We start from the raw sequence: 23845 nt of genomic DNA on the forward strand, positions 1-23845 counted from the left end.
ATCTGTTGTTTATCCAGCTGCAGGACCGTGAATTAGGCCAGGTCCCATGGGAGCTTGGGAGGCCCCTGCCTGCATCAATGAGGCCAGGAAGACAATAAGGGAATGTCTCCCAGGCCTCTGGTTTCCTGGCAGGAAGTTGTCAGGCTGACATGCTGAGCAACAGGTTTATCTGCTGAACAAAACTAGTCATGTCCATGCTCCCCTGTCATGGGCAGTTGTGTGAAATCGGGAAATCCCAAAAGAGCTCAACCCCTTCCTTCTCCCTGCACCAAAGATGCACCCACAGTAACATGGAAATCATCTGCCATTATTTAACTTATGATCCACCTATGATTCCCTGATTACTCTTGAAGGAGGTGGTGAACCACCTTCTTGAACGGCTGCAGTTTATCTGGTGTAGGTACACTCACAGTGATATTAGGGAGGGAGTTCCTGGATTTTGACGCAGCGACAGCGAAGGCATGGTTGCTGCTTGTGGTTTGAGATAGGGAACTAACAAATTGTTCTGTTCTGATCTAGGAGGCACTAATGGAGGAATATGCAATAGCTGCCCAAGTGTGGAAACTCAGCACCTGCGACCTGTGTGAGATAGCGAGGAACAGTGTGCTTCAAAGCGGATTGTCTCATGAGGTAAAACTATAGAAACAGTATGTTTAATAAGGCCTTATGATCTGAAGGATCTTATTAATATCAGGTTTCAGTGCTCAGACAGTTTGTCGAGGCGGAAGTGGAGTGCCCAAGAGATTTTCAATGAAAAAAGGAACCAGGGAATTTTGGAACTTGGTAAAAACAGATAGGAAGAGGTTTCATTCTGATATCTGCAAGTGAAATGTTGCCAGAGATCAGGCATGAAGTTAAGAATGGCCTGAGTTTCCCTCTGGGCCTCCTCCACACTTTCCCTTTAACAGGTGCACCTTGGGAATGCAGTTCCAGTGAGACTGTGATGGAAAACTTTTATACCAAGTGCCTGAGGCAAGCATCTGCTATCTTTCAGGGTTGACAAGGGGAGGGACATCCCATTCTGCATACTGCAGCATCCAGTGTGTGTAAGGTGCCCACTGAGAGAGAGAGAGAGAAAAAAAACTTATTAACCCATAGCTGACAGTAGGACTCCAGGTTTCACTTACAATCAAATTTAGCACATTGTACAGTCTGGTCCAGTCCCTCTGCTGCACTGAGACAATGGAGAGAACATTTAGAGCTTTTATCATGATGTAATTTTGAAGTTAAAGCAATGAAACATGAGCAGCGACTGAGTGCAAATCGTACAAGGTGCCAAGTCTCCCTCTCACGGGAGAATGTTCTTCCCATTACAATCTGCACTCACTTTTCCCCAGACAAAGCTGAGAATCAATACGGTTGCAGACGGTATTACAAAGAGTAGAGAATAGACTTCTGTATGTGAAAGCAGCCTCATTGGAATCAATCACTCAAAGCACATTAAGAGATTAATGCTGAGAGACTGACTCCAGAGGCTTTGTCACGTGATTTACAAGAGCTGCTGCAATGTGAAGGCCAAACTAGCAGCTATATTTACAGTGAGGGTGGATAATTTGGGACTGGAGGTGACTTGCTGTTTACGGTTTTCTGCTGAGCAAGAAGATATTCAATAAAACAGGCATTGCCTCCACAAGTTAAACAAAGGGGAGGCATCAGCTGTGTCCCGTGGGTTGCAGTGGGGAACAGTAGCATAGTGGTAATTTTATTAAATTAGTAATGCAGAAACTCCGAATATTGCTCTGGGGATGAGTTCAAATCACGCCATGGCAGGTGGGGGAAATTTGAATTCAATTAATTAATACATCTGGAATAAAATACTAGTCTCGTTAGTAATCATCAAACTACTGGATTGACATTAAAAAACCCATCTGTCTCCCTAGTGCTTTTCGAGAAGAAAATCTGCAGATCGAGAAACATAGAAAATAGGATCGGGAGGAGACCATGTCATATGAGGAGAGATTGACTAGGTTAGGATTGTTCTCGCTGGAGTTCAGAAGAATGAGGGGGTATCTCATAGAGACTTATAAAATTCTAACAGGATTAGACAGGGTTGATGCAGGGAAGATGTTACCAATGATGGGTGTGTCCAGAACCAGGGGTCACAGCCTGAGGATTCAGGGTAAACATTTCGGTCAGTGATGAGACATTTCTTCACCCAAAGAGTCATGAGCCTGTGGAATTCATTACGACATGAAGTCGTTGATGCTAAAACATTGAATATATTCAAGAGGCGGCTAGATACAGCACTTGGGGAGAATGGGATCAAAGACTATGGGGAGAAAGCAGGATTAGGCTATTGAGTTGGATGATCAGCCATGATCGTGATAAATGGCGGAGCGGGCTCGAGGGCCAAAATGCCGCCTCCAGCTCCTATCTTCTATGTATCTATGTATTCAGCTGATCATGGCTGATCATCTAACTGCATGATCCTGCAATCCCCCCCCCCCATATCATTTGATCTTCGCTCCAAGTGCTATATCTAACTGCTTCCTGAAAACATACAATGTTTTGGCCTCAACTACTTTATGTGGTAGTGAATTCCACAGGCCGACTACTCTCTAGGTGAAGAGATTTCTCCTCATCTTTGTCCTAAATGGTCTACCCCGTATCCTCAGACTGTGACCCCTGGTTCTGGACACCCTCATCATCGGACCATCCTTCTTGCATCTACCCTGTCTAGACCTATTAGAATTTTATAGGTTCCTATGAGATCCCCCCTCATTCTTCTGAACTCCAGTGAATACAATCCTAACCAACTGACCTTGTCCAGCCTATCGATGACACCAGACTCACAGCAATGCAGTTGTTCTTAATTGCTCTCTGAATGGTCCAACAAGCCACTCAAACCACCACAGAAAAAAGTACTATAGGTGCACATCAGCACATAGACTTCAGTAGTCCAATTAGCTTGGCAGGAGGGAAAATGGGAATTTGAGTGTAGATTCAGATGGGAGAAAAGCAAAGCTGGAAATGGAAGGCAGAAAATTAGTACGCAAGTGTGGAAGGCAGAAGAAATAAAGGCTGGAAAGTAGACAAAAAAGGAAATTGGAAGTGCTTAATGGTACATACTTCAATGCAGGGAGGGAAGCGTCCAGTAAATAAGGCAGATGAGGTGATGGCACAGATAGCTATGCTATACTTCCAAGTGCCTATTATCAAAATATGGCTTAGGAAGAGCAGGCATGATAGCTCAACATTCATGGTCACAGCTACTTGGACAGGATAGAGAGGAGAATTTTTAAAAAATAAGGAGGGCTGTTGAAGAAAGAGCTTTGTGGTATGCTGGAAGGAGCATCAAATTAAGCCATTGATTGACCTGAGGAACAGAAAAAAGGGAGAACCACACTGCTGGGAGTGGACTATAGACCCCCATACAGACAGTGGGTGATAAAAGAGCAAATATTTGGCATATTTCTGAGAAGTGCTGAATCTAAAGGGCAATAATAGTGGGGGATTTCAACTATTCTAATATTAATTGGGATAGAATCATTGTAAAGGGTACAAGATGTGCAGAATTCTTAAAATGCATTCCAAAGAACTTTTTTAGTCAGTACAAAGCAAGCCCAACAACAAAAGCAGTTCCTGATTTGGTTTTAGGGAAAGAAGCTAAGTGGGTGAAAACCCAGGGAGAGCATTTGGGTGACAGTGATCATAAATCGGTTAGATTTGGGGTAGTTTTGGAAAAGGATAAAGATAAAACCAAGAGTCTAAGTTGGTAAGGCCAATTTTACTAACCTGAAATGTGATTTAGCAAAAGTGGACTAGAAATAACTGCTTGACGGTAGTGTCAGATCAATGGGAGGCATTCAAGGAGGAGTCCCATTTCCTGAATTCTGTACCTACACCATCCTTCTCTTGAGTGAAGACCGATGAGAAGTAATCACTTAACACCCTAGCAATGTCCTGTGGCTTCACACACAGATTGCTCCTTTGGTCTCTAATGGGGCCTACTCTTTCCCTGGTTAACCTCTTCACCTTAATGTATTCTTAGAATATCTTCGGGTTCCCCTAATCTTAATTCTCAAATCCTTTCTCATGCCCCCTTTTTGCTCTTATAATTGATTTTTAAGTTCCCTCTTGCACTTCCTATATTCCTCTCGGGCTGCCGTTGAATTTCTCCCTTTGGACTAGCTAAAAGCTTTTCTCTTCCTCCTTATCCAGTCCTGGATTGTCCTAGACATCCAGGGTTCCCGGAACTTATTGCTTCTACATTTCCCCCTATAGGGATCATGTTGGTCCCGTACTCTCCCCATTTTCTTTTTGAATGCTCTCCACTGCTCTGTAGATTTTCCCACACGAAGTTGTTCTGAGTCAACGTTGGCCAGATTCTGCCTTATTTTAGTAAAATTTGCCTTGCCCCAATTCAAAGTTAGCTTTTGCGGGTCATCTTTTTCCTTGGTCATAACAAACTTGAAGCGTACCTTGTTGTGGTCGCTATCACTAAAATTCTCCCCCACTGCCACATTGAACAGTTGTCCGGTTTTGTTGCCCAGAACCAGATCCAGCACTGCTCCATCTCTTGTTGGGCTTTCTACATGTTGATACAAAAAACACCCCTGAATACATTTCAAGAAATTTTCCCCCTCTAAACCCTTTATACTTTGACTATCCCATATGTTGGAGAAGTTGAAATCCCCTAGTATAATTACCCAATTATTATTCTTACATTGTTTAAATTACAACACCAGGTTAAAGTCCAACAGGTTTGTTTCGATGTCACTAGCTTTCGGAGCGCTGCTCCTTCCTCAGGTGAATGAAGAGGTCTGTTCCAGAAACACATATATAGACAAATTCAAAGATGCCAGACAATGCTTGGAATGTGAGCATTAGCAGGTGATTAAATCTTTACAGATCCAGAGATGGGGTAACCCCAGGTTAAAGAGGTGTGAATTGTACCAAGCCAGGACAGCTTCCACCCTAAACACATTAAAGAAGCCATCCCCTATGGACAAGCGCTCCGTATACACAGGATCTGCTCAGACGAGGAGGAGCGTAACAGACATCTACAGACGTTGAAAGATTCCCTCGTACGAACGGGATATGGCACTCGACTCATCGATCGACAGTTCCAACGCGCCACAGCGAAAAACCGGACCGACCTCCTCAGAAGACAAACATGGGACACAACCGACAGAATACCCTTCGTCGTCCAGTACTTCCCCGGAGCGGAGAAACTACGTCATCTTCTTCACAGCCTTCAACACGTCATTGATGACGATGGACATCTTGCCAAGGTCATCCCCACACCCCCACTACTTGCCTTCAAACAACCGCGCAACCTCAAACGAACCATTGTTTGCAGCAAACTACCCAGTCTTCAGAACAGTGACCACAACACCACACAACCCTGTCATGGCAATCTCTGCAAGACGTGCCAGATCATCGACATGGATACCACTATTACACGTGAGAACACCACCCACCAGGTACGCGGTACATACTCGTGCGACTCGGCCAACATTGTCTACCTCATACGCTGCAGGGAAGGATGTCCCGAAGCGTGGTACATTGGCGAGACCATGCAGACGCTGCGACAACGAATGAACGGACATCGCGCAACAATCACCAGGCAGGAATGTTCCCTTCCAGTCGGGGAACACTTCAGCAGTCAAGGGCATTCAGCCTCTGATCTCCGGGTAAGCGTTCTCCAAGCCGGCCTTCAGGACCCGCGACAACGCAGAATCTCCGAGCAGAAACTTATAGCCAAGTTCCGCACACATGAGTGCGGCCTCAACCGGGACCTGGAATTCATGTCGCATTACATTCATCCCCCACCATCTGGCCTGCGAAATCCTACCAACTGTCCTGGCTTGGTACAATTCACACCTCTTTAACCTGGGGTTACCCCATCTCTGGATCTGTAAAGATTTAATCACCTGCTAATGCTCACATTCCAAGCATTGTTTGGCATCTTTGAATTTGTCTATATATGTGTTTCTGGAACAGACCTCTTCATTCACCTGAGGAAGGAGCAGCGCTCCGAAAGCTAGTGACATCGAAACAAACCTGTTGGACTTTAACCTGGTGTTGTAAGACTTTGTATTGTGCTCACCCCAGTCCAACGCCGGCATCTCCACATCATTGTTTAAATTGTCTACCTATCATCTGCTCTATTTCCCACTGACTCTGGGGCCTAGTATACACTCCCAGTAATGTGGCTCCCCCTTTGTATTCCTAAATTCTGCCCATAAAGCCTTGTTTGAAGACACTTCCAAGACATCATCTCTCCTCACTGCAGTAATTGATTTCTTAATTAATAGTACACCACTACCTCCAGGGTGCTGGTTTAGCACACTGGGCTAAATCACTGGCTTTTAAAGCAGACCAAGGCAGGCCAGCAGCACGGTTCAATTCCCGTATCAGCCTCCCCGAACAGGCGCCGGAATGTGGCGACTAGGGGCTATTCACAGTAACTTCATTTGAAGCCTACTTGTGACAATAAGCGATTTTCATTTTCATTCATTTACACCCTTCTCTGTCTTACCTAAAGATCTTATAACCCAGAATATTGAGTTGCCAGCCCTGCCCTTCCTTGAACCATGTTTCTGTGATGGCAACAATGTCACAATTCTGTGTGTCAATCCACACCCTTAAACTTAACTCATCAGTCTTACCTATTACACTCATAGAATTAAAATAAAGACCATCCAGCCCTGTCTTACTCTCCTGACATTCACTCTGACTTGTTTCCTTTACTACAGTATGCTGGGTCTCTATTTTACTCATACTCTTTGATCCGTTTCCAGCCAAACAAGGCACGGGTTGTTTTCTTTGAAACAGCGGAGGAAAAGGGGTGATTTCATTAAAATTACTCTATTTCCATTAGCAAAGAGGTTAATAACCAAAGGCATTGGTTCAAAGTAATTTGTGAAAGGATTAGAGAGGAGTTGAGGAGAATAGTTTTCACCTAGAACTCACTACCTTTAAAGGGTGGTAGGCACAGAAATGATCAAATTTAAATACTTAAATGTGCACTTGTTCTATAAGCTGGAGATCTTTTTCAGCCAGCCCATATATTATGGACTGAATGGCTGCCTTCTGTGCTGTACATTTCAATGATTCTGCAAGGTTGTGAACAGAGCTAATATACTTGCCTTTATTTCTTTTCAAAAGGAGAAGCAACATTATTTGGGTGTAAACTATTTGAAGGAGGGGCCTGAGGGGAACGATATCCGGAAGACTAATGTGGCTCAGATACGGATGGCCTTTCGGTATGAGACATTGTGCAATGAGCTCTCTTTCCTGGTGGATGCAGTGAAGTCAACAGAGTTGAGCATGTCAATAAATTAGCAGCAAGTTAATATATCCGCAGGGACAATAAAGGAGATCAGTTACAGACTGCGTGAGCCCAATATACTATTTCTAAATGCACTTAGATACCAGGCTGGTTCATAACCAGGAAAGCACAGTTACTATTGTGATTAAATCTTTACCATTCAAACATGAGATTATTGCATGCATTTTGCCTAATTATTGCTGTTCGCCTGATGCTTAATTCTATTTTAACAAATTTAAAAAAAAAAGAATTAAATACTACTGTGAATATATGTATATTATAGCATTAGTGTATAAAGTGTACAGTGCACTATTTAACTTTAATCAAGCTTTTATTTGTATAGTGAACTAGGTCTAAAATATTAATACAGCCAGGGCACGTTTCTCTGTTCCTTAGCAACCTAACATTAGCATCATTAGTGTTAAGTTCTTTAATGTATTTTTTTTTAAACAGCTTTAATGATTAGTCTATTCTATGGATATTGTACCTTCAATGTAAATGTAATTCACCGGGGAGTGAAATTTTGAGTAAAATCATTAAATAGACAAGGTGGAGGTTCAAACTTAGATTCGTCATGCAAAGTGGCTTTTGTTTGACAACAAATGCATTTGTGTAAATGAACAGGCACTAACTAACGTTCGTTCACACGTGCAAAGACTGATGGACTAAGAGGGCTCTTCAAATGATCAGGGTGTCAGGTTTGACTCAACGGGCAACACACACATCCGAGTCAGAAGCACCAAACCCCTACCTCCAGTCACCTCTTAGGAAAGAAAGTCTTACATTTATATAACACTTTTCACGAGCACAGAACATCTCAAAGCACTTCATAGCGCAAGAAGTGTAGGCGCTGTTGTAATGTTGGAAACATGGTAACCAATGCACACACAAGCTCCCACAAACAGCAAGGTGATAGTGAGGTTGGTTAAAGAATAAATATTGGCTCCAGGAAGATCTCCCCTGCTGTTTCAAATTGTACCATTGGATATTTTACGTCCACCTGAGGGGGTCTTGGTTTAATGTCTCTTCTGAAAGACAGCATCACTAATGCAGTACTGCACTAGAATGTCAACCTTGATTGTGCTCAAGTCCTGGGGTGGAACTCGAACCCACAATCTTCTTGACTCACTCAAGTGTAATTATTCTGTTCTTAATACCCTGTTCCTCCTGAGATATTTTGTTAAAACCCAAGTTGGGGTCAGTGGAGCTAAAAATGCCACCGACTCAGAAGTTTGGGCATTTTCTGTGCAGGGCCCAAAGCTGCCAATTTAACATTAATTGTGTACTCTGCTCCTGCCTGCTACAGGCAGTTTTACCAACAGAACTGAAAAATGCACGATTTTAGCAGACATTAAGGAAAACTCAAATTGAGCAGCCCCTCTGCCTCGTTTCCACCTCGAGCATTTGTAGACAAAAGAGATTTATACCTTTTTTGAGGGGAGAGTGGTTTGCACTCCGAAGCTGATTAGAATATACTAAGGTGGTCAAAAACTCTTCATCGAGACAATGGGAGAATAATGCATAGGGTTATTCTTTATTTGTTCATCAGACCTCCTCATACTGAAGTAAAACAGCATCCATTAGCACCCTCAGGCACAAGGAATGGTGGAAGCATTGACGCCTTGTGGAGATTTGTTTTCAAAAAGGGCGTTGCTCTGCTCACACAGCAGAAATAATTAATTTCTATTCACCCTAAATATTCTGCTTAATATATTGAACTTTGACCTAATCACCGTTTAACTTAAATCCCAGGAACACAACCCTAGTTTGGGTAATCATTGCTTGCAATTTAACTCTTAAGGGAGCTTGAGTTATGATCCTGGTAATCTACGCAGCAGTCTTTCCAAGTCAATAAATCAATTCTGATGGTGTGGTAGTGCCTGACAGTGCTCACTGTTCACAAGATCCCTGCAGTGCAGAGGGAGGCCATTTGGCCCATTAAGTCTGCACTGACCCTCCAAAAGAGCACTCTACCTAAACCCACTCCCCTACTCTGTCCCCATACATTGATCATAGCCAATTCACCTAACCCACACATCTTTGGACTGAAACACATGCAGACAGTGGGAGAACGTGCAAACTCCTGACAGTTACCCAAGGCTAGAATCTAACCCAGATCCCTAAAGCTGTGAGGCTTTACAGTGCCTACCACTGTTCGCACTCCAGGTGTGGTGTAAGCAGGGCTTTGTATGTAATCAGCAGTGTATTGTGCTTGATAGAAACAGGTGATTTTAGACTTGCGGTTCCCAAGCTCTCCACCACTGGCGTTTTCCTCTCAATATTTGGACCTGTTGTAAACTACTTTATAGAGACCGATTCCTGTCATAGAACATACAGTGCAGGAGGCCATTCGGCCCATCGAGTCTGCACCGACCCACTTAAGCCCTCACTTCCACCCTATCCCCGTAACCCAATAGTCCCTCCTAACCTTTTTTTTTGGTCACTAAGGGCAATTCACCATGGCCAATCCACCTAACCTGCACGTCTTTGGACTGTGGGAGGCTCCTGGAGGAAACTCACGCAGACACGGGGAGAACATGCAGACTCCACACAGACAGTGACCCAGCAGGGAATCGAACCTGGGACCCTAGCGCTGTGAAGCCACAGTGCTATCCACTTGTGCTACTGTGCTGTCATTAGCCAATAACTTTATTATCCAGTCTCTAGCATTCCAACCAGCCACAATAGCTTCAAATCCCAGCACTAATATTTGACTGTCATAAATGGTTTAAAAATGATGAGTATTCAATATTTATTTATGACTTTCATGGGTAGCTAGGGATAATAGGCAAGGTCACAAATGTCACCTTCATTAATGGTGAGAGCAGTTTATTTATTAAAACATTTACACAGGAAAGTCTTCTTCTCCTCCCCAACCAACAACATCCACAGATAAACAGACATACACTTAACAGACTGGAGGATTGCTCACAAGGTGAAAGTTTTGGGCTGTCATTTATATTCATCAGGATCTTAGCCATTTGCTAAGATCAGTGACTGTAGAATGATGGTGTGAACACTACTTCAGGAACAGTTCCCGGACAAAATGTTTTATTACACTCAATCAACAGTTAAAGCGAATTTTTAAAAATGATTTCACTAATAAAGAAAACTTTCCAGAGTTATCTGACATGGAAGTATTACAATTTCTTCCTGCAAAAGAAGGGAAATTGCTGTACATCTATTCATCAACAAGCAGCTTATAGTCATAAAACTCATCAGTGTGCAATTAAAGTATTAATGATACTGGCACCACCTTGAAATCCTGTCAGCCTAACACATGGAGACTGGTAAAGGTCAAAGATTTTCATGGGGCTGCATTTTACGTGCCTCTGCCAAACATATGTTCAGTGGTGGGGGTAACGTCAAATAGGGTCCGTGCCCAAATCACCATCTTCGCAGTCATCCCCATAATAGAAGCCTGCAATATTTAAATAAATAATCACGGGTCTATTGGGCTTAACAAGCCAATTGACCCCAATAATACAGTGTTGGTGTGGGCAGTCAGGCAGGACTGAGAAAGCCCCTTGTATAATAAACATTTTTCAAAAAGGGAGTGGGGGGGGGGGGGGGATTACTATCTTCAAGAGCTGTGCTTTGCAGATGGGGGAGGGTGAATCTTGCCAAAGTAGATCCCTCCCCCTTTTTTCCTTCCTATCTGCTCCATTAATCACACCACCCCAGTGCCTAACCTGTCCAAAATCCTCCCTGAAGACCATCGACCTACCTGGCTCCAGGATACATTGGGCTGCCTTCTTCTTCCCATGTTGCAGTCCCAGGAGCGCCCACTAAGGCACACTTGGCATTGCTGGGACTCATGGGAGCTGCTGGCCAATCCGATTGGCCGGCAGCTCCCGAGGGCAGGACCATCGTCCACAGTGAGGGGAAATCCCATACTGCCCCCTATTTCAGTCGTCCAGTGTGTTACTGCTACTGGGTGGGCTGGCGTAGAGCGGAATTGCTCTATGCCGTCTGTTTCTGGGGAAGGGGGGGGGGGGGGGGAGGGGGGAGAAGGGGGGAGGGGGGGAGAAGGGGGGGGGGGGGGAAGGAGAGACAGGGACGAGCCATCTGCCCCCCCACTCCCCATTATGATATTGTAACCATGGATTTAGATTCTATTTCCAACTGAGAATATTTGCAAATGAGTCATAGTAAATGAGAAGATTGTACCAAGCAGGGGCACATATCTCGAGTGAGAAGGACCCAAATTAATTACACAAACTCTTTCAGGTATGCACTAATTAAAGCATTTCACTTGTTATGATAGCCACTGTGATCCATGTGGCAATATAATTTTAAACTGCATCTTTTGGTATCGGAATAATGAAGCAATTAGTTTTGTTTTTTTCTAGGAGATAAAATGCTCATCACAAACATCGGGGAGTAAGGACCTAAAGTGTGAATATAAGTGATAAATACTATAACCACAACAGAGTGGCTTGATATTCCACAACTACATCAGCTGAGTAACATGGCAACTTAGTGCTTACCATTTCATGTACACAGTAGAGTCATGCAGCTCTCAAAATATTATAGGTTTTTATATCCTGCTCTCACATTTAGTTGTGAAAATCAAAGTATTCCCTGATTCTTAAAAAAAATAAACAATTTTTTTAAAGGAGGAAGTAAAAGAGAACTCCTGTTGTAAAGAAGGAATCTTTTAAATGGATCATCTGATTGTGGAGAAAGCAACAGCAAATATAGATGTGATCAGTAATTTAGTCTGATTTGGCAGATTCTTTAAAGATATTTGAATAGTTGTGTTTAAAAAAAAAAATAGATTCCTCTCATGCAAAGCGTAAAGGGCTGAGGCATCTTTTTCCAACAACATATTAAATAAGTATTTTCAGTAGTTCTTTTTTGTTGCAAATACAAGCTGGTTACAGGAGGTACAGACTGTGGTCTTAAATACTAAACCAAAACAGGTTATCTTTACAAGTTAGTCTTATTCTTTGTTAGTCTCATCACACTCAGCGTTCACACTCCTCATTAATTACTATTTCCAAAATACAAATTTATTTGACAATGCACGCTTCTGAAAATCTAGGAACATCCTAAGAAAAGAACATACCATCAAATCACCCCGCTTACATTCTACACTGTTCACATTTTTTCAAGCAATTACAAACATAAATCAAATATTTAAATCTCACCAATAAAGAATAGTTAGGAAATAATATCACCCCCAAACCTCCCTCTGAGTCTGGTAACCAAAATTCCCACGCAGCGAACAGCTCAGGCACAAATATTGGGTTACAAGTTCTGCTTTTAAAAGGCAAACGCTGCATATCAACTCACGTGAAGTCTCACAAGCATTCATTCAAGTGCTCTCACTTACTGCAGACTGCAGTGATAGCTAGTGTCCGGAAGACAAGAACATAATGCAAACTTGACAAAGCATCAATTTCTGCATGGAGTTATGTATACAAGAACACAAACAAAATTTTCAATCGGGCTTCAGTTTGCTTCAACTCATGATTGATCAGCAAGGATAAAATCAAAGTGCTCCGATGTACACTGGGCCTCACTGCTCATAAAACTTGTTTTAAAAAATTATCCTCTAAAAGGCCAGGTTTAAGCAGTCTCCTTCAGTCAGATGATGGACACTTTTGACAAGTCTTAGGGCTTGTGGGGTTGCCCAGCTTCATCTGCCATTTTGAGAATGTAATTCGCTATGTCTTCTTCTGTAGGTGCATCAGACACAACCCAAGAATCGCCAGCTTCTTTCACTTGCAGTCGACAAATAGGACAATTCCGGTTGTGGTCGCTCCTGTCACAAAGAAATAAAACAAACATCCAGTTCAGGGGCTTAAAGAGCAAGGTTTTCACTCTCAGTCAGAAGGCAGCGTTGTAAAACGCCAATGCTTGTTGTTCCTGCATACCTTAGCTCACACTAAGTCCTGCTCATCCATCACGCCTGTGCTCACCAACATGCATTGACTCCTGGTCCATCAACACCACAATTCTAAAATTCTCACCTTCATGTTCAAACTCCTCATGGCTTCATTTGTCCCCATCTCTGTGACCTCCCCAAATTCTATAACCCTTTGAAATCTCTGCAAAAGAGCAAGGAATAGTCTAAAGTACAGCTTCTGAATTAGAAGTGGCCTAACCTCAATAGGATGAGGGGCGGTGGGATCGAGTCCAGGTGAAAAGAAACTGTGATGGAACATAAGAACATAAGAACTAGGAGCAGGAGTAGGCCATCTGGCCCCTCGAGCCTGCTCCACCATTCAATGAGATCATGGCTGATCTTTTGTGGACTCAGCTCCACTTTCCGGCCCGAACACCATAACCCTTAATCCCTTTATTCTTCAAAAAACTATCTATCTTTATCTTAAAAACATTTAATGAAAGAGCCTCTACTGCTTCACTGGGCAAGGAATTCCATAGATTCACAACCCTTTGGGTGAAGAAGTTCCTCCTAAACTCAGTCCTAAATCTACTTCCCCTTATTTTGAGGCTATGCCCCCTAGTTCTGCTTTCACCCGCCAGTGGAAACAACCTGCCCGCATCTATCCTATCTATTCCCTGGAACAATGGGTGATCGTTAAGGAGATGTTTATGGTACTGGCGTAGTACACTCCCAACAAGGGCAAAATGTAGGGAAAACTGAAACCAAGCCTCCCTGGATGAAGAGGGAGATGGAGAATATAGTAATAATGCATGTCAGGTGAAATTTTCCACGTGAGAACTTTGTAAGTACAGAGGGGAACAGAAGAGGAGAATTAAACAAACAGAGAATAGGAGAATAGAATGACTGTTAATATAATAAGGAACTCAAACATTTTCCACTGACATGTAAATAATAAGCAGGCAGTAAAAGACAAGGTGGGACTTATTAAGGACAAGGAGCTTGAAATATGTTCAGAGGCAAGGAGCATGAGTAGAATACTCATCTTTGTATCAGTGTTTACTAAGGCAGAGGATGCTGACAAAATATCAGTAAAAGTATAGTTTGCAGAGGGAATGGATGGAGTGAAAATTGATAATGGTAGGTATGATATTCCACAGGGTCAGTGCTGGGACGACAGTTTTTCATATTTGTAAATGACTTTGATGTTAGAATATAGAGTAAAATTTCAAAATTTGATGAAGGCACCAAACTTGGGAGAGTGAGGACGATACCAAGTGACTGCAGCAAGGACATAGAAAGGCTAGCAGAATGGGCAGATACGTGGCAGATGAAATTCAATACAGATAAACGTGAGGTAGTGCATTTTGACAAAAAAAAGTATGGGAGAGGCAGTATAGACTTGATGGCACAGTTCTACAAAATGTGCAGGGACAGAGGGGACTTGGCGTACTTGTTCTTTTAAACTCATTTATGGAATGTGATTGTCGCAGGTTAGGACAGTATTTATTGCCCAGTCCTAGTTGCCCTTGAGAAGGTGGTGGTGATCCATCTTGTTGAACTGCTGCAGTCCCTGTGGTGCAGGTACAACCAAAGTGCTGTTAGGGAGGGAGATCCAGGATATTGAGCAACAACATTGAAGGAACAGCAATATAGTTCCAAGTCAAGATGGTGAGTGGCTTGGTGGTGTTCCTAGCTATCTGCTGCCCTTGTCCTTCTGGATGGTAGTGGTTGTGGGTTTGGAAGGTGCTTGCTGCCTAAGAAACCTTGTAGGATGGTAAACACGGCTGCCACTGTTTGCCAGTGACGGAGGGAGTGAATGAATTTGGAAGGGGTAGCAATTAAGTGGGCTGCTTTGAACTGGATGAGCTTCTTCATTGTTGTTGGAAAGACCTATGAAAATGGCAGGACACATTGAGAGAATAGTTAGCAAAACATTTGGTATTTTAGGCTACGTAGAGGTATTGAGTGCAATAGCAAAGTCGTTATGCTGAGTTAACGACTGTGGTTAGGTCACAACTAGGGTAGTGTGTCAGTTCTGGTCACCAAATGTTAGGAAGGATGTTAAGGCCCTTGAGAGAATGCAGAGATTTACCAGAATGATTCTAAGGATGAGTAATTTTAGCTGCAAGGTTAGATAGGAGAAGTTATGTTGTTCTCCTTGGAGCAAAGAAGTTGAGGAGAGATCTGCTGGTGGTGCGCAAGATTATAACAGGTTTAAGATAAAGTAGACAAAGAAAAATTGTTCCTGTTATCTGATGGTACAAGGTCCAGGGGACACAGATTTAAAATTTTTGGCAGAGATACAGGGAGGATATGAGGTAGTAGTGAGTAGCAACGATGTGGACCTTTCTGCCTACTCGGTGGTGAAAGCAGATATGGTCAATGATTTCAAAGGAATTTCTGGGCACTTGAGCGAAATAAACTTGCAGAGCTACAGGAATAGAGTGGGGGAATGGAGCTGACTGAATTGCTCCACAGAGGGGTGTCATGGACTCAAAGGGGCGAATGGCCTCCTATGCTGAAATAACTATGACCCTGCAAGAAGCCAAGCATTTAGTCACCTGACCTAGCATCTCTTAGTTCAGTGTCAATTTTTGTTTGACTAGGCTTTTGTGAGATGGCTCAAAACATTTGACTATATTAAAGGTGCTATAAAAATGCAAGTTGCTTTACTGAATCACTTGCCTTAATTATTGTCATGATATGATGCAAGAGCTGCCGAGGGGCTGACTGTAACTGGAGAGATTGAAGTAAAAACCTCACAGGAAATGAATGAGGGATACACATCTGAAATAGGCAGCCGCTGCGCACTCATTCTGAAGAGGAAGATGGGGAGCCATTTACGGAAACATGAAAGTGCTGCTGGAAGCTGCAAACTGTAATTGCAGGGGAAGGACAGGGAAGTGATTCCAACCTCCCACAGTTACATTTTATGATTCAATGAAAACAAGCCCAACCAGAAGGGAGGGAGGAAACTACAAGCAGCTCCAGAGGGTGTTAATGATTACTTACATCAACATCCAAGAAAGGCTGAACAATCTCTTCCTCTGCAAAATTTTCTATGTTTCTAATTTATTGGGACATGCATTGTATCAGGTTTAGCATTTAGCTGTAAAGGGGGTTGGTTCCACAATCAGTGTTTGCACACCCATTCTATTAGTTCATCTATACATGAGAATATTCAAGTATTATCAAAACAGTAAATAATGAACAACTCTTACACATCAATTCATTTAATTACCCAAAAGTGAGATTACATCAATTAGGTAAAAATGAACAGAAAAGGGGTCAAGAAAGGATTTTCATTCTGCCAACATGCAAAATCTTTGAACTCTCTTCCCAACAGCACAGGGAGATTGTGGCGGTTCAACATAGTGGCTCACCACCACTTTCTCAATGGGCACTGATGGCCACAGCATAAGGATAGGAGGGGAGTAGGGGTGGGGAATAGGTCAGATCAGAATTGTTTAATATTCACAGGGCATAGCACAGGACATCTATTATTAATTAGCTTAGATCACAGTAGTTTACAGCACAGAAGGTTGCCATTTGGCCCATTGTGGCTGTGCTAATTTAGCTGAATTCTAATGACAGCTATTTATGGAAGATGAACAGACTTACCACTTATCAATGCACTTCTGACAGAAACTGTGGGTGCAGGGCAAGATGAGGTCAGCTCGACCATCCATACAGATACAACATTCTTCCTCATCAGTCATCTCCTTAATCCTACAGAATGCAGGAAATAACATTCGGTTCACATCTGATAAAACACAAACTTCACAAACATTTTAACCTTTTATTTTTTAAAATTTGGGCTGTGGATGGTGTCCCTATTCTCTAACTCACGGCTGTCCAAATGACAGCCTGTGGGTACCACACAGCCCTCAAATCCCACATTCATTTGGCTTGCTGCTGTATCCTTTTTGTATTCTGTGGGCCTGCATGTTTAGAACGATTGGTTTCCCTCAGTGAGTTTACAATATTTGGTTGGAGCTTGTTAGATGACAGTTAATGTACTTGCTATTCATTTTAACACAATACTGGACAAGGTGGCTGGCATGGAGGCACAATGGGCCATACGCTGGCAAAATGGGTGACACAGTGGTTAGCACGGTTGATTCACAGCACCAGGGTTCAATTCTAGCCTTGGGTGATTGTCTGTGTGGAGTTTCCGCATTCTCCCCATGTCTGCATGGGTTTCCTCCGGATGTCTGGTTTCCTCGCACAGTCCAAAGATGTGCAGGTTAGGTGGGCTGGTCATGCTAAATTGCCCCTTAGTGTCCAGGGATGGGCAGGTTAGGTTACGGGGATAGAGTGTGGTGGGCGGGGAGTGGGCCTGGGTAGGGTGTTCTTTCGGAGGGTCAGTGCAGGCTCGAGAGACCGAATAGTCTCCTCCTGCACTGTGGGGATTCTATGATCAGAACAAGATTGTCACCGATCCTGACACCGGATCACTGTCCAGGTGGAGTTTGCACACTCTCCCTGTGTCGGAGTGGGTCTCGCCCCACAACCCAAACCATGTGCAGGGTAGCTGGACTGGCCACGCTAAATTGCCCCTTAATTGGGAATTGTTTTAAAGAAAGAACAAAATAGTCACGAATAAATCCAATTGGTCATTCAGGAAGAACTGCTTTACGTAAAGTGTGGTGAGAATGTGGAACTCTCTTCCATAGGGAGTGATTGAGGGAATAGCATAGACACATTTATGGTGAGGCTAGAAAATCATGAGGGGGAGAAAGAAATAGAAGGATATGCTGATTTGGGGTTGGAGGAGGGGGAAAGAGTTGGTGGCGGCGTTATTTAAGAGGGTTGTGAGGAGGTTGGTGTGAATCATAAACATTGACATAGACCAATAGTCTGTTTCTGTGCTGTACATTATTAATCAATGAACAGTACACTATCCATTAACTGAAAAAGTTACAATGTGTGATCTTCCTTGGGTTAGCTGTGTACGTGTAGCTTTCTCTTGGGAGTTGTTTATCGGATCCCATGATAGTACTATTTTTATCCGCGGATTATGGTGCTGTATTGATAAGTTTCTTTAGGCTTCGGATATCACTGCTGCCTTCAGTAAGTCACTCCATGTCCCACCACGTGCTCAATTTCTCAGCAATCTATTACAACAAATAAGCATTTGGTTTCAACTTTGTAAGTGTTTATTATGTACATTATGTTCTGCAGCACTTTTTAAATGCCATACCCTTGAAGCAAAAGAGCACCCAGAATATTTTTGGTGCTGAAAGCTGTTGCCCAACTTAGTTTATTAAAAGGATCTCATGTTAATATGTAGATTATGCTCTGCATTACTTTTTATGCGACATCGGTGCTGCAAAAGAATACCCAGAATATTTTTGATGCTGAAAGTGTTGCTCAATTTGAAGTTTATTAAAAAAATTATTATTTAAATAGACATGCTTCAATTCTGAAGGACAATATGGTCTACACAATTATGTAAATACATGCCATATGCTGATCAAACATACTACGCAAGGCATACACATATTTAACACTAACTAAAAAGCCAACTAAATCCATATAAAATCACGAGGCTTCTGATAATCTAGGATAATGAACGGTATTAATTCTAGGCTTGGTCAGATAATCCAATATCTATGCTGTCACTGAACATTTAAGGTTCACAGTCAAATTTTAATTTGAGCTACAGTATAAATATTCGGTGGCAGTGCGATTACTTTAAATGTAGCAAATGTAGCTCACTTCTGGAATTCTAAGACAATATCTGCAATAGGCAGGGCATTACCAATCGTCACTCCGGGTAGATCAGATATGTATACAAGTATTGTAAAGTGTTCCAGAAAGCTAACTACATCAAACCTGTGGAGGGAGCCAAGCTACAGCCATGTAATGGGAGAGAGAGAAATGAGGTCACGTTACAACCAGTATACCTGGGGTGGAATTGGTTATTGATGAAAGCTGCTTGCTGACAATTTCAAGAGATTGTGAGAGAGAGATTGCTCAACCAATCAGGGAATAGTTCTGATCAGTCTATCCCTAATTAAAGAATTTACTGCCACTCTCTTATTCTCTTTTTCCCCACAGGCAAGTCCTTGTTTATGGTGCTGTTCTTGATTAACCTCCCTCATACCTTTGTCCTAGTCAGCACTGTAGCTGTGGAGAATTGCTTGTACAGAGTCCCAGAGGCCATTTAAACACAAACAAGTCAGTGTGTTCATTGTAGACTTGTTTTCATACACGCCTTCTCTCCCTGGAAGGAATATCTTTTTAAAAAATGGGCAGCCTTGTGTAATGTTTCTGACACCATCTTGTGGTGAGAAAACCACATGAGAGATCTCAATGTAGAGGACAAGCTATTGTGTTGTCACACAAAAACAATGTTGAACACGTTATGACTTAAGAGAAGTGACTGACAATACCTCCTTTGTAACCATCACTAGGCCAAATTGACATGCAAAAATGTTAGTCTTATATTACTGAATTTTAATCAAGCACTGCTAGTAGGTGCAGACCCAACTGCGTGAAGTATTTTAACAATAACCTTTGTGTGTTTCATCAATAGGGTTTACTTGCACAAGATCGACCAAAAGCTATTCAAAAAAAGGGAGGCAGCAAAAAATTTCCAATTTTTAACAAAAACAAACTTGTCACAAATCAAAGTCCTAAAGGGCTTCTGAAACTAGGAAATTCTTACCGATACCAGGGGCGGGATTCTCCGCCTCGCCACGCCACATTTCTGCCTCGACCGGCCGGTGGGATTCTCCGTTACGCCAGCTGGTCAATGGGGTTTCCCATTGTGGGGCAGCCCCACGCCGTCGGGAAACCCCCAGGCGCTGGCATAACGGAGAATCACGCCCCAGTTGCTTTTACCAGTGCAGAGAGATGTGTTGGTTGAGGGCAGGTAGGGGCTGATGGGAAGAAGACCAAGGAATGAAGGGTCTTTAAAGCTATGAAATATTTCGATAGAGTGGATGTGAAGAGATTCTTTCCTCACAGGGAAAAGAAAATAGAAGCCATCAAAATAAGGTAGTCATTGAGAAATCTATTAAGGAATTCATCGGAAACCTCTTCACCCCAAGAGAGGTAAGAATGTGGTACATGCTGCCACTGGGAGCGGGAGAAGCTAATAGAATAGAATGCATTAATGAGCCAATTGACACCCATTATCCACAATTTAGTGGTGGTTCAGGGATTAAATAGGAGCCACACAAATTTCCCATACCTCCTGAAGCCCCCCCCCCCCCCTCCCCCCCTCCCTCAAGCAATCCTGGACCTCTGGTGGTGCATTGCTGCCATCGCTCCCAGTGGCACTGATGACAATGAGGAACTGGCGGACTTTGATTTGCTAATAGTTCCGAGCAAGCGGGATTTCCGCTGCTGGAATCCACAACCCCAGGGTAGGTCCGACATGGCCACTAAAGTACCTGAAAGACGCTTAATAGTTAAGCCTCTTCTATGGAACTGATGGGGAGGGGGTTTTGAAATGGTGTTCTAACTTCATAATTGCTACTAAACACCCTCACTGGCCCAGAGAAGCTATTCCTTTTACTTCTGGAATGTCAAATTTCTCCATAGAAAGCTTCATTTATTTTCTTCGTTCGTTCATGGGATGTGGGCGTCGCTGGGTCAGCATTTACTGCCCATCCCTGGGGGCATTTAAAGAGTCAACCACATTGCTGTAGTCACATGTAGGCCAGACCAGGCAAGGATGACAGATTTCCTTCCCTAAAGGACATTAGTGAACCAGATAGGTTTTTACAACAATCAACAATGGTTTCATGGTCATCTTTTAATTTTAGACTTTTAATTCCAGATTTTATTGAATTCAAATTTCACCAGCTGCCTTGGTGGGGTTCGAACCTGGGTCCCCAGAGCATATCCTAAGTCTCTGGATTATTAGTCCAGTGACAATACCACTACGCCACTGGCTCCGCCTACAGACAGAACTTTTAAAATTTATTTATATTAATATTGAATTTTCTCCCTAAATCCAATCATTTATTTTGTTGTGTGAAAAAATTAAATAAAAAGTGAAGGGATTCAGTATTTCCAACTTCTAGGTTTGCGGTCTGTATGAGACGGTCGATAATTTAATCAGGAAAACAGATGGGCGCTTGAGGAAACAAAATTGCAGAGCTGTGGAGATGAATCAGGGCATTGGGGCTGATTGCCCTGCAGAGAGCCAAAATGGACTGAACGGGCAAATGGCCTGCGCTCTTGCCGCAAAGGCTCTATTGACTTCAATGTGATTGACCGCTTACCCTGTTTGGAAGCATAGAATGAAGATCATTCAGCCTGCCAAACCTGTCATGTTCTCTGCAAGAGCAATTTAGTTAGTCCCAATCCCCTGGAGCCTGACAAATATTTTCCCTTCAGATGCTATTCCAATTTCCCTTTGAAAGCCTAACATCACTGCAGATGCTGCACATCTTCAAATTCCCTTGACACCAGATTTAAACTCTAGCACAAGAATTAGGAACAGGAGAAATGTATGAGGCCCTCAAGCCTCCTCTGCCTTTCATTAAGATCATGGTTGATCCACATGAACTTCTTATTCTTCCTTGCCCCCCATGGTCCTTTGATTTGTTTTCTGCACAAATAATTATCGATCTCAGACGTGAATATAATCAGTGACCAAGTATCCATAACTTTCTCCAGTAGAGAATTATCTCTTCACCTCAGGCTTAAACAGATAACCTCCATCCTGATATTATGACCTTAGTTATAGGCTCTCCAGCTGGAGGAAAGCCTCTCAGTATCTAGTTTGTCAAACTCTCAAAGAACATATTACTTTCTTTCTACTAATATCAGTGAAAATTGAGTAACATGCAGGAAAAATAAAACTTCCCGTGCTTTTTCCCTTTTTGCTATCAGTTGTGTTGTTGTGGGAACACACTGCCTCTCAATGGTCTGCCAGTTCACATGTGCCATCCTGATTTGGATATATGTATCGGTTGTTCTTTCATCGCCGCTGGGCTAACCCAGTGGCACTGTGGAAGAACCTTCACTACGAGGATTGCAACCATTCAAAAAGGCTGTCCACTACCACCTTCTCAAAAGTCAACTGAAAATGGGCAATAAATGCCAGTCTTGCCAGTGTTCATCGCGTGCCCCGAATGTTTCATTTTTAAATAGCTCATGGAAGAAAAGAATTATGAAATACTGTTGCGTAAAGAAAATATACAAAATCCTTTTCAAAACTAACTATCCTTATAAGGCACCAGATGTACATATGACTTTTGGAAGCAGTGAAGAACAGATCAACAAGCCATGAAATTAATATTGCATCTCAGTACTTCATTAATATAATTATCAAATGTTCACTCACTTGCCCAGCCAGATACTGGCCTGACAGGATGATCCATCTGCTGCCGTCCCTTCACAGATGCTGCTCTGGGTAAGAACCCCACCTGCCTGCATGGTGATCTCCCGATATAGTTGAGTGAACTGATAGAGATTTAGAATCCTAGAGGCATCAATATTTCCAGTTGTTTTGTTGATCTGTCAAAAAATATTCACCTTATGATTGAATACAGCAGAATGCATACAGCACACACAAAAGCATAACAATGTGTATTTATATAGTGCCTTTAATCTACTGAAACCTTCCAATATGCTTCACAGAAGCATCATCAAACAAAATTTGAAGACCAAAAGCTTGGTCAAAGAGACACCTTGCAGAAGGAGGGAGAAGTAGAGGGAGGGGGACGAAAGAGAAAATGCTGGAGAATCTCAGCAAGTCTGGCAGCATCTGTAGGGAGAGAAAAGAGCTAACGTTTCGAGTCCGATGACTCTTTGTCAAAGCTTTGACAAAGAGTCATCGGACTCTAAACGTTAGCTCCTTTCTCTCCCTACAGATGCTGCCAGACTTGCTGAGATTTTCCAGCATTTTCTCTTTTGTTTCAGATTCCAGCATCTGCAGTAATTTGCTTTTATCGAGGGAGGGGGAGTTTTAGGGAGGGAATTCCAAAGGTTAAGGCAAGCAATTGAAGGCACGGCCACCAATGATGGGCTGAAGGGAGCATTGGGTGATGCACAAGAGGACAGAATTAGAGGACCACCGAGATCCAGGATGGCTGTGGAGTGGGAGAAGGTCACAGGGCTGGGGAGAGGCAAGTCATGGAGGGATTTGAAAATAAGGATTTTATTTTAAAAATTTACAAAAATAAGACTCAAGACTACACCTTTGGTGGTGCTATCATTCAGATGAGACATTAAACTGAGGTCCCATCTGCCTACCTGGTGGATGCAAAAGGTCCCATACTAGATTCCAAAGAAGAACATGGGAGTTATCCTGTGGTCTGGGGCCAATGCTCATTCTTCAATCAAATATCACAAAAGCAGATTATCACATTACTGCATACAGAGAACTTGCTGTACCCAAATTGGCTGCCATGTTTCCTACATTACAACTGCAACACTTCAAAAAACTGTAGTGCTTCGAGACACGCAGTAATTATGAAAGGTACCATCGAACTACAAGTCTTTCTTACAAGTTCTTTTCTTTTCTCTTTCTGTGCAAATTTTAAAAATCATCTTTCTTAGTTAAACAAATTGATTGCATTTACTCTTTCATAATTTGGTGCGCGCTTACTTTGCACCTTATCAAATCTCAACAAGTTCCAAACTGCTTCACACCAATGAAATTGCTGTCACTGATGTTATGCAGAATAACACAATTGCCATTATTGCACTCACAAACAACAAATGACATGAACGCCAGTTTCTTCTAT

The 23845-nt window shown here is 42.7% G+C and overlaps 2 protein-coding genes across 9 annotated transcripts in view; one reads left to right on the forward strand and one right to left on the reverse strand.

Moving 5' to 3' along the window:
- The window catches only part of LOC140384441 (AMP deaminase 3-like), a 224337-nt gene extending 216495 nt beyond the window's left edge, over positions 1 to 7842 (forward strand). For all 3 annotated transcript variants that reach the window (XM_072466149.1, XM_072466148.1, XM_072466147.1), the window contains exons 14-15: positions 520 to 630; positions 7114 to 7842. In XM_072466149.1, the coding sequence (XP_072322250.1) occupies positions 520 to 630; positions 7114 to 7290 (288 nt within the window). In that variant the 3' untranslated portion in view covers positions 7291 to 7842. The remainder of the gene's footprint in view (positions 1 to 519; positions 631 to 7113) is intronic.
- A 2246-nt stretch (positions 7843 to 10088) lies between these two features.
- rnf141 (ring finger protein 141) overlaps positions 10089 to 23845 on the reverse strand; it is a 47053-nt gene continuing 33296 nt past the window's right edge. For all 6 annotated transcript variants that reach the window (XM_072466151.1, XM_072466150.1, XM_072466155.1 and 3 more), the window contains exons 4-6: positions 22441 to 22613; positions 16755 to 16862; positions 10089 to 13046 (exon numbers count right to left, since the gene is read on the reverse strand). In XM_072466151.1, coding sequence (XP_072322252.1) covers positions 12896 to 13046; positions 16755 to 16862; positions 22441 to 22613 — 432 coding nt within the window. In that variant the 3' untranslated portion in view covers positions 10089 to 12895. The remainder of the gene's footprint in view (positions 13047 to 16754; positions 16863 to 22440; positions 22614 to 23845) is intronic.

Source organism: Scyliorhinus torazame, chromosome 10, assembly GCF_047496885.1.
Source record: "Scyliorhinus torazame isolate Kashiwa2021f chromosome 10, sScyTor2.1, whole genome shotgun sequence".
In the NCBI taxonomy this organism is placed as follows: Eukaryota; Metazoa; Chordata; class Chondrichthyes; order Carcharhiniformes; family Scyliorhinidae; genus Scyliorhinus; species Scyliorhinus torazame.